Here is an 11,920-nt window from a genome sequence, read left to right on the forward strand (position 1 = left end):
AAGAATATTTAATTACATATTGAAGAGGCAGTGGTCTTCTCTGGCATTTGCTACTTTTAAGCAGAATTTCATAATTCATGTTCATTTGATGCTTTTCAATAATTATTTGGTATTAATCACTTGTAAACATTCACAGTAGTTGTGCAAAATGCAATCCAATCTATAAGATCTGATGTAGGCTCTTTATGAGGTATAGATTGTGTTTTGACTTCATTTATTGCCAGTCACTTTGACAAATGACATCTTAGAAGAAACTTGTTGCAAATCAGTGTTCAATGCAAATCCAGTACTGAGTTGGAGATTTTGTCGTAGCTGCATTTGCTGCCCAGTAAATAGATATCTTCTAGGCTGTTTCCAGGAGGGATAAACTAAGGAAAGAGCTCCGTGGGTGCAGTTATGGAGAGCTTCATGCCGTGAAGGAGAGGCAGCTTGGGGGTGCCCTCTCAGGTACCAGGGATCTCTGGAGGCCCTGCTGCCAGCTGGGGCTGCGCCGGGGCAGCGGCTTCACCACACTCCTCTTTGCAATCCTGCTCTTACAGGAATTTTTATTTGTTTCAGGCCAAAGATCTGCCGACGTTCAAAGACAATGATTTTATTAATGATGGCCAAAAGATTCATATTGATGAGAGTAACAAAAAGATGTTCCTTGAGAAACTCAAAAAGGATGTTGAGGTAAGAATGTGCCTGTTCAGTTGCATGTGATTAAAACGTGTGGCAAATTACAGATATCCCAGGAAATCATACCTGTGATTCATTAATGAAAATTCTTGTTTATAAGACTGTAAGCACTGACTGTTTTAAATGAAACACAATTTAAACTTTCAGGAGTTGATCACTGCTTTGCTGATGTGATAAATGGCTTGCTGCCATAGCTGGTTGCCATACATTGTTCCTGCCTTGATGATGTGATGTTAAAATGATGGCACTGCTTAGTACTTAAATGCTTTACAAGCCTAGTGCTTCCAAATGCCCCTGAGAGAGAGGTGAGTATTGTGGGTTGTATTTTACAGGTGGAGGTCCACCAGGGCTAAGGCCAAATACAGACTGTAGTCCATAAGAGAGGAGGGGCTTCTCCCCCACTCACAGCTGTGCATGTCCTTTTTGTTTCATATTAATAATCCAGTTTTAAATCATTCTTAGTATCACAACAGTAGAGTGCTTCAGTAATCTGAATACAGCAATTGGATTCTCATTATCTAAATGTAGTCTTTCATATAAATTTGTAATTTGCTGAATATTGTAAATACTTGAAAGAAAAGTGTTAATGTATGAGTTTAATGTATTATTTTTACTGATTTTATTCAGCTAATAAAATAAATATCAGACTAACTTGTTCACACAACTTGCCTTTAGTTTGCATAATCGAAAATATTTTTCCTAAACAGAGTATTTTGCAGCTTTATACTCAAAGCCTAAAATCTGTTTTCAAGTGAAAAGGCAGAGACTTGGAAGAGACTTGGTAGGAAAATGTGTCTGTGACTTAGTAAGACTTTCAGCTATTTATATCAAAAGAGCTCTGTGAATTGACTTTTCGAATTCTTCAGATCTGTGTCTCATTAGTTGCACAAAACAAAATACTGTTACTTTAGAATTTACCCAGTAATTTGCTTCTGAGGAAATCTAATTTCCCATCATAGTAACAATGGGAAATTTATGGTGGTGAGGATGATGAAAACGTAAATATTTTGTGAAATATCAGTGTGTGTTTATTTTATATTTAAAATACTGTGCTCTACTGATATCACAGCTCTAGAGATAAGTTTATTTGGGTTAAAATTTTGTGCTCTTTTAACATGTACTGCTGTTGCTGACTACTGCTTTTACAGTAAGTATGTTGCAGATGATATCTTAAGTGTGTGGAAGGAATGTGGAAGATACTTTCTTACCCCAAAAAGTGGATAGTGTATGATCTGTATCATTTACCAGACTGGGAATATAACGGTAGATTCCAGATTATGTCTTGAGAGGCTGTTTTTATGGGTTTGAAGTTTACACAGAGAATTGTTTAATATCCATGTAAACCACTGGTGTGAAGTGATCTGGCTCCTGATTTTGACAATGGCAAGCTGTTCTTTAACCTTGCTTTTCTTCTGCTGGTTCTTTTGCCCTTATTAGATAACCGATAGACACACTTTGTAACCAATGTATAAATGCTCACATTTCACTACAATGAAAAGAAATGCAGCAACACTTAGTATATGATTATCCTATCAGACAGTATTTATAGTTAAACGTATTATGGAGTACCATTCTGAGTTATAAGGCTTTATATCTGTTTTTGTTTTTCAGTAAGTTTCGTTTCTATATTTCTCTCCTAATCAAGTCATATGTCCCCTTTCTGTGTGAAAACACAAATTATTACTGCTGTTTTGGTGTCCCCTTGTCTATTTTCCCATCTCCTTACTCCATTGCAGGTGTCCATGGACTACATATTTTTTCCATCTAAAATCAGATTTTTTTTTCCTTGTGCTGATCTCCCTAAGTCTTTTTGTTAGCAGCAGCACACTTTTTTCCAAGAGCCATTCTCTTCTAATCTGTAGCTTGCCATTTTTTCCCAAGAGCCCACTCTCTTTCATGCTGTTCTGTATTATTATTGGTAGATTTTTTTCCCCTGTATTTAGCAAGTAGTGAATAATATGCCTGGAGTTCTTTCACTCCATCACCTTTGGCTAGTCTCATCTGTTTGTCTTGTATATTGTTGTGCATCATCTCTTCAAATTTAGATCCCTTCTAGTCTTGTGAAGAGTCTATTGTTGTATTATATTGAAATCATTAAAAAACAGTTTCTTCTTCTTAAAACCTCTTCTCAATCTCACAGTATTTCTTCTAGCACTTGAATTTACAGCTGTCTCCAGCTCACCTCTTTTCTCAAAATCAGATTTTGACAAACTGGAGTTTCTCATTACCTAGTATTTTATACTCACTTTTTTCATCACCATCACTATCTCTGTGCCGAAGTCTAGCTTAAATGCCTTCTTCCCTGGTCTGCTGTAACTTCCTTTTTATAACCATTTAGAGTTTATAAAAACTGAAGCAATTTTTATTTTCAGCCACTTTCTCTGCATACCATAAGCATGGACTTCACAAGTCTGAAATCACAGTACTGCTTTTAAGCTGCAGCACAGCTCTCTCCTGCCTATCCCTCACCCCCTTGAGCTGTTTATCCCATCTTTCTGCTTTTATACCTTCCTTATTTCCATCCTCCTCTTTCTGCCTCATTCTGTTCTCCTCAACTAAAATAATTTTGTACACAAGTGTATTCATCTTTTAATTTTCTAAAATCTCCGATCCTTATTCTTTATTCAAAACCACCCTTTCATTCACATACATGTTTTGCTTAAGTGATGTAAATCATGAGCCTGTCACTGTGAAGAGAATACAACATCATCTCATGTCTTCAGGGTGTAAAACTTCTCAGCTTTCCGCTGCAAGAATAATTGAACACTTTTTCATTATTCTTTAATAAGACTTGTAAGGGATTGAGAGGATACGTTCAGCACCAGATCATAGCACACTGTGCACCTGATAGCACAGAAGCTGGTCTGGGCACTGAGCAGTGGCAGAGCAGTCCCCACCTCAAGTACTGTGTGTGGTCTTGGGCACCACAACATAACAAAGATATAAAGCTGTCCAGAGGAGGGCTGAGAGGATGGTGCAGGGCCTTGAGGGGAAGCCATATGAGGAGTGGTCACGGCACCAAGCCTGACAGAGTTCAAGAAGCATTTGGACAATATTCTTAAGCACATGGTGTGACTCTTGGGGATGTTTCTGTGCAGCAGGGCCAAGAGTTGGACTCGATGATCCTTGGGGGTCGCTTCCAACTCATGGTATTTTGTGACTCTGTAATTTAACTGAAACACAAGACAGGAGTAACAGTCATTGGTTTGCAAGCACACTGCTCTTCACTACACACAATTTTTTTTCCCTGAGGATTTTGGAGGAGTGGGCTACAGTATAAGTTTAAAGTCATTTGTGTGCTGTTACTACGTTTTAATAAAATCAAGTATCTCTTTGCCAGCTTTATCACTTAATCTTCCCTTTTGCTCTCTGTCAGAAATGCCTTAGAAGTTTTCCTCAACTGGTGACACCTTTGTGTAACTTCTGTTTGTAAGTGGAGGTTATGCTTTTCAGCAATATTGATAGATTGCTTATTATCACTTTCTAGTTCCTTGCTCAGTTAAAACTCATGGACTACAGCTTGCTGGTTGGAATTCATGATGTTGAAAGAGCTGAACAGGAAGAAATAGAGTGTGAAGAGAATGATGGAGAAGAGGAAGGTGAAAGTGATGGGACCCACCCCATTGGAACCCCTCCAGACAGTCCAGGAAATACACTGAACAGCTCACTGCCTTTGGCTCCAGGGGAATTTGATCCAGCTATTGATGTTTATGGAATAAAATCCCATGAAAGTAAGCAGTAAAAAAAATATTTTTATGTAAAGGTGGTTTGATTCTTGCATCAGAATCCTAAAGCCCTCACACCCATATAAAGGCAAATGTAAACTGGAAAATAGAAGTTTACTCTGTGGAAAAGGAAACTTGCTCTTTGGTGCAGCAGAAAGGAGAAGATTTCTGTAATGCTTAGCTGTTCAGGTTCACCAGTTTTCAGCAGTTAATTCATGGGGTTTTAATCCCTTTCAGGAAGTCTAGTATCTATAATTGGTCTTTTCTGGCAGATAACACTGTTAAACACAGTCTAAAATGAATGAGAAAAGAAGCATTCCAGATTATATTTCACTTTTTTGGTTGCTTTTTGAAAATTTGTGCACTCATACCCAATTTCTATGCTCCAGCTAAGAACGTCATCATAAGAAGTGTGTAAGAAGCCTGAAACTGAGTTTGATATTAGTGTGTAAAACTAAGTATAACTAGTTACCTGTGGCTGTTTAAGACAGGAGAGTTACGTGGTTTTTTTCCATGAGCACTGACACAGATATATACATGGTTTTATTCATAAAGAGAATATGATCTTTTTGTTGACACAGAAGCATTACCTTTCATATAACACTTCATAATTTTTCCACAAAGAAAGATGTAATCCACATTACTTTAACTGAGCAATAATTCCTATTTCTGTATGCTATTTTTTTCTTTTACACTCATTTAGGGGGTTTTGCGTTATATATGAGTGCAGTTAAACTCTCAGTTAAGGAGAGCTTGAGCCTATGGTTTTTACCGATCTTCATCATGAGTGACATTGACCTGTCTTAGCTGCTGATTGTGTCTCGCCAAGTCTCCTTTGTTAGGAGGAGGACTTGTTGTTTTCAGAAGTCATTCTTACTGCCCTGTGTTTGCCTTTGCAGATGCACCCAGGAAGGAAGTGTACTTTATGGCCATTATTGACATTCTTACTCATTATGATGCCAAAAAGAAAGCTGCCCATGCTGCAAAGACAGTAAAGCATGGGGTAAGTATCTGGGTTGGTTTCTTCCTCTTACTCCATTTATATTCATGCAATTTTGCTTACGGGACAGTTCAGTAAATCTAGGGAAAGGGGAAGTAGATCAGAATTCTTTTCAAGTTTAATGTGCAATAAAAATGTACAGAGTAACTGCTACACATGACATGCTGAGAGTGGAACTCCTTTTTCAGCTGTATGCACAGCTTTCTCACCCACAAAGAGCTCTAGTGAGATGCTTTTTAAGATTTTGTCCTAAATTTGTGACATGCACCTTATTCTTGCAAACAGAGCTGTTCACTGCTCTATGAAAGCTGTCATGAATCTAATTTCAGGTGCAGGTCCTAATGATGGTTTCGTTATTTGGTACAGCCTGCTGAAAGTTAGTTCTTCAACATATAATGTGGCTCACTCTAGAAGACTTCTTCAGAAAAAAAAAGTACAATTTGCAAAATTAGACATAAAAATAAAATGTACATATTAAATATTCAGAGACTGTTCAGTGAAGGCTTCTGTTTGACTGCCATTATTTAATTTTGACCGAAATTGCTGCTTAGCAGCAGACAGCAAAGAACCATGGTGAAACAGCCCAGTCTTCCAGATTTATGATTTATATCTACCATTATCACTCCTGTGGTGATTTAAGGTTCAAATTTCATAAACTTTTTAAAGAGAGCATATTCATTCATGAGGCTAAAATCCCTCCTGTGTCTAAGTATCTAAAGAGTCAGGGCATTGTGGGAAGTTTTATGCAAAGGGCTCAGGGCTTTTTAATTACAGTAGAGAATGATGTGACCTGCAAAGGCCTGTAGGAGGTATTTTTTTGTCTCTCTAAAGCAATGCTTTCATTACTCTCTCTGCTCTCTGGGCAGCTGAAAGTTGATGCAGACCATATGCAGCCATTATCTGGCAATTATTATTGAACTTTGAAAGTAGCAGACTTTAAAAACTCACACTTCTGGCTTAAATAATGGATAGAAATACGTTGTGAGCAACAGCTATGATTATTGAAACTGATTGCGATTAGAACTTATTACAGAACATTACTTTCAGATATCCATTTTGTTTATTTCACTGTCTCATCCTGAGCCACATGACACTGAAGTTAATTCATGAATTGCATGCATGCAACTTTCCTCTTTTGTAAAACAGGAAAAATATAAATAAAAATGTGGGTAAGGCTCTGAAAAACTCGAGTAAAAATATGAATGAAATAATGACTTCATTGAGATAACAATTGTATGGTTTATTCAGTGAGTCCAGATTTAAATGCATAAACGTTGAAAAAGTGTTAGTGTTACCATGTATTTCAAACCAGGCTATTTAGCATTCAGATAACAGTACATGTTACACAAGTGTTGACATGCCAGATCTAAGTATGGCAATTCAGTCTTCTCTGTATGAAGGCACTGCTGCTCAAGAAACCAGAATCTGCTGGTGAATCAGTGGGTAGCATGGCTAATTGTACTGTAAAAATTCATATAGAGGACTGAAGTACAATAAAAGTAGAGAGAAGTATGGAAAGTAAAAAGAGCATATTTCAGAAATGGAAGATAGCTGTTGCAGTGGTGAGTACTGGCTATCAGTGTCCTCCTGTGAAGCCTAAAAAGGCACCAGTAAGATTCTGCTTGAGGGCCATTACAATCTGTGTTTCCAGTCTTTGCTTCTGAAACTGCATATGAAATTTATTGAGTAACATCCTCAGTGACAAAAGCATGAAATAAAACACTGCTTCTTCCTTCTTTCTTCTCTCCTCCCAATTCTCTGTATAGGCTGGTGCAGAAATTTCAACTGTTAATCCTGAACAGTATTCAAAGCGCTTCTTGGACTTTATTGCCAACATCTTGACGTAACCTATCATGTTACATAGGACAGACACGAGACCTGGGGAGAGCAGCAGTGGCTACAAGTGTAGGGAAAAAATGGAACTCAGAGAAGCGCTCATCTTACAGAAAGAAACCCCTTTGTTTACATCTGCTGGCAAAGATGACTGAAGTGGGGTGGAGTACTCGCTTTAACAGCTGCCTGATATTCCCAGCATAGTTCTAGCTATTTCTGACTCTTTTGTGTGTGCAAAAAAAAATTTTAAATAATTTAAATAAATAGAACAGCTTACTCAGAGTGCACTGTGACAGTAATACTCTGATGCTACCAGCTGAAGTGGAATAAATGAGTAAAGAGGCGTGGGGTGGGGGTGGGGAAGAGTAAATGCATGTTAAATCTACAATATTGATATCAAATTGTAAACTGTGGATCAGTTTATTTTTTGAAAAAAGATACATGACAGTATTCTTCATGATGATGATGACGATAATAATGAAGACCTTACTGCGAATGTTACACTTACACCCTGCACACTGGCACTCCTTAAAAAAAGTATCTGGTGCCAGAGGCTTTTCCCATTTGGTTTAGCAGTTGGGTTTTTTCCTTTTCTTTCCTCCCTCTCCCGTTTTTGTCTTCTTTTTCAGCACATTGCGTCAGGAAGTTCAGCCTCTCAGACGTCTGAGAGCTGGCATCTCTTACCTTACAAAGAGCTAACGTAATTCATGCTATGTGTACATTTTTGCTATGGTAAACTTATATTAAGGGAAAACTTTGCTTATTTCACTTTGTTACCTGAAGTTTTCATTTGTTTTATATTCTTGCAATATAGGAGCTAATAAGGTTGCAAGTGTAAAAAAAAGCTTATCTGAAGAAACGCATAGTTTTGGGCAATAGTAGCTCCATCTGCTACCCATCCTGAAAGATGTGCACACTGATAGAAATTCCATTCCCTTGTAATTTACTGGGAATTTGAAGTTTAAATGCTTATGTTGTACTGTTAAAACAGCGGTATTTTATTATAGATTATCCCTTGAAAAATGAACCCTGAATTTTACTGTTTACATTATTAGGAAAGCAGGGATATTTCTGAATTTCAGAGCCGTGTACAATATATGACTTTTGAGTTTACATGTAAAGTTATTTTGCAGTACAAATGAAGTAATGTTTGTCATCTTCCAAGAGGTAATGTGCAGTAGTGTACTAAAGTGAATGTCTCGCTCACCTCCATCATAGACTCTTTCACGATAAAATGCGAAAGGATATTTCAGAGGGATTTTTCCCAAGGTTGTCTTTCAGCATCAAAATGACCTGTCCTACCATTTACTCAATTTTGATTGTATAGTACATTGCCTGAAACTGTGCTGATCATGTTTAACTTGTTTAAAATTTTTAAACATTGTATTCCTTCTCCTCTTGTATTTTCCCTGAAAGACTCCATGCTTGAAAGAGACAAATTTACATATGCTTAAAAGTTTATCTACTTATACACTGTGCTAAAGCTGTGCCTTTAAAATTTCTTTATTGAAATTGTTAGATTTTGTAGGCAACGTAAGAGAAGTCAAACCTCTCTCTCATCATTTCTAACTGGGATCAGGAGTGCCAGCATGCCTTCTCCATAACTAATGTCAGTGCTGCTCAGCTGCAACTGTGCATAACCTGTGTTGTGGTTCACTTCAGACGAGCCCATACAACAGCAACCCCTTAATTACACTCTCTTCAGCGGCCAAAGGCAATACTATTCCTGTTGCTGTGTACTAATTTTTTTTCCTTTCCCTGACCTTTCCCACAGGATTTTTTGTTATGTTTGACTTAGTGATGTCTGCAGCACTGTAATGTATGTGTATACTTTTGTATTGTATGTATTTAAATAAGTTGGTACTGCGGCTTGATTTTTTTTTTTTGTCCTCTCCCTAAACACCCTGGTTGTCTACATTCTCACCCAAGTTTCGTTTTCTGAAGCTTCTGAAGGTATGAGGCCACAGGGAGACCTTGGAATAAAAATAAGGTACTTGGAGTACATATTTAATTGCGGCCAATGAGTGTACATTTTTAAACCATTTAGACATTTACAGCAAAGCATTCCTTTTGTCTGTGTAACATTTTTGTCACTCATTCTTGTTGATAAACTGTTTATTTGGACGGGGCAAGGAAGACTCATTATTGTGTATGTTAGTGCTTAGATTACACTCCAAACATGAGCAAGGCTTTATAAAATAAAGCACTTTGATGACTCACTAGGTAAATCCTTTGTTCTTGTGTTTCACCTATGGTTTTGATTGCTTACAGGTGAATTTTGGATGTTAAATGCCTGTATAACAAAGGAAAAAAAGTAAGACAAAACATAAACTTGAAGGTTTTCACTAGATTTTAACATGCTTCTTCCATGCTTATTTTAAGGGGCTTGAAACATTTAGTCTCTGGGGTTTTGGGCTGAGACTGCCTCTGAGAGTGAATACTGAGGTTTGTAATTGGCAAATCTGTGGACTAAATCCTAGTAATAACAACAAAACAGGAAGATCATCCACAACAGTTAATTAATAGAAGGATTGGCAGAACTGTGCTATCTGTGATCTTATGCTAAAACAATTATTTTAAAAGTATTTGGGAGTAAGTCCAAACTTTCATGGGAAGGCGGCAGGGATTTTTGGTCTAGAATTTCAAGACTTTGATTGTCGGGGCTTTCAGTGCGTGAGACAGTCTCTGCTGCACATCGTGGGCAAATGGCAGAAAAGTGTCTTTTTGTCTTTATTCTGTCTTAACTTTTAATTCTTTTAATACATTTGTCACTTTCTGGTCTTTTCAATTTATTGCACAGATGTAGCAAAAAAATATTTTCAGCAGTATTACCCGTAAAATACGTGACTGAATTAATGATAGATATACCCCAAAGACGAGGTGGCTGAGGAGCTATTCTATTAAAAGTAGGTGAAATGATAGAGAGTGGAGAGATTCAGCTTCTTAATTACTCACTTAATGATGTCTGTAGTAATCGAGGGTTGCACTTCACACAGCTGCTCCAGCTGTTGAGGGTTTAGTGTGAGCATGGTGCTCAAGGAATGCTGCTCAGGTTACGTGGACCATTAGCCACGGGGGGCAGCAAGCAGCTGCAGGACCCTGTCTTTAGCAGAAGTGTGTATATAGCAGTGTGTAAGGAAAGGTTATCTTTCCTGAAGGCAGTGATGATATTCCACGTAGGAGATCAAGCTGGCTTGTTAATGCAAGACTGCAACAGCAACAAAAGAAAAATGAAAAATTCTTGGAAACAATAATTTTCTATGTCAACTATATAACCTAAACATATAATCTGAATTTCCAGCTCCTTCCCTTGTGCACACTTCTTTTCCAAAGTAATACTAGTTGGCAAGTCCCTGCATGAAGTGGGACGATTGCATTCTGATGGTCTCAAAGCCTACCTTTATCCAGTGTCTGCTCTCTCTATGTGCTGTCCTTTTGGTTTCTCTCAAACTCATATATTTAATGGGGGGAAAAAATACAAAAATAGAGAGCAGTAAACTTAGAGGAGAAATCTGTTTCATCTCTGTCTGTCCTGATGTCTCTATGGCAGGAATTGTTTCTGGCAATCAGCATATCCCTTACAATGCCAAGTGACAAAGGCCATTTGTGTGAGATGAAATCATTAACAATTGCTTTATTAAAACTGTTAAAAAACAGGTCTGGAGAGGACTTGAAAAGGTAGTTGTAGTGTGTCCCAGAGCAGTTCAGCTGTAAATAAACATTGGTGAAAATCAGGTTAATCTTTTGCAGGGAGGGTAGTTCCATGACTTCCCTGTGCTATCTCTTCCCATGCCTCACTAGCTCTATCATTATGAAGATTTTTTTCTAAAATCTTACCTGACTACATTACTATGCTTTAAGCTCATTAATATTTGTTCTGTCTACAGTGGACCCTAAGAACAGTTTATTCTCTTCCAGTTTCTCTTAATGTGATCCTGCCTCTATGTAGTGAACAATGTAAATATTAGCTTTTGCACATATTAAATTGAACATTCCTTCTCTTATTTAACAAAATTATCAAAATGCTTTGAGCAAGGCAGAATGGCCTATTCCATTTTCTGTAATGCCTAATTTAAAAAAAAGAAAAAGGTAAAATGGTGCTTCTTGAATTTCTGTTTTGAGAATTTCTTAGCCATTCGTTTACCATCTAATAAAAAATAATTATCATAATTGCTGTTTGCACGAAATGCAGTTTCAAAATGAGCACAGCTAATGCTTGGCTGTGGTTGTTGCTATAACTGCAACTATACTGCTTTTCTTTTTTCCCAAAGTAAATAATATCATGATCTTAGCTTTTCTCATCATATTCCCTTTTCACAGCTTCTTGTCTCATCTCCATTAGTGACAATCAAATAAAATAATTATTTGGCCATAGGTATTAAGATACAAAAAATACTTGTTGCAAGGCGGCATAAATTCATTCTTACCCAGTGCTCTTAATATTTGTAGGCATTTTAGTTATTGCCCAATATGCTTTGAGCTTATAAAAAGCTTCTACTTTGTTCCAACTTGATCTGATTCATTCGTAGTGACTCGTTTTATTTAGCAATGTATGTCCTGTTGGAATAAATGGTGTTTGTGTAAGAACCTTCTGTTTTGAAGACGTTTAGCACTTCCACACAAGCCTGGAAGGTAATTTAACTCATTGCATTTCTGGTATTTCACCTTGCCCAAGGCCAAAGCA

General features: G+C 37.3%; 1 protein-coding gene across 1 annotated transcript in view; it reads left to right on the forward strand.

Moving 5' to 3' along the window:
• Positions 1–9,567, forward strand: part of PIP4K2A (phosphatidylinositol-5-phosphate 4-kinase type 2 alpha) — a 113,489-nt gene extending 103,922 nt beyond the window's left edge. Inside the window, exons 7-10 of the mRNA XM_032101360.1 lie at positions 559–672; positions 4,166–4,409; positions 5,303–5,406; positions 7,170–9,567. Coding sequence (XP_031957251.1) covers positions 559–672; positions 4,166–4,409; positions 5,303–5,406; positions 7,170–7,250 — 543 coding nt within the window. The 3' untranslated portion in view covers positions 7,251–9,567. The remainder of the gene's footprint in view (positions 1–558; positions 673–4,165; positions 4,410–5,302; positions 5,407–7,169) is intronic.
• Positions 9,568–11,920: the final 2,353 nt, after the last annotated feature.

The sequence above is a fragment of the Corvus moneduloides genome, chromosome 1, assembly GCF_009650955.1.
Source record: "Corvus moneduloides isolate bCorMon1 chromosome 1, bCorMon1.pri, whole genome shotgun sequence".
Lineage (NCBI taxonomy): Eukaryota > Metazoa > Chordata > Aves > Passeriformes > Corvidae > Corvus > Corvus moneduloides.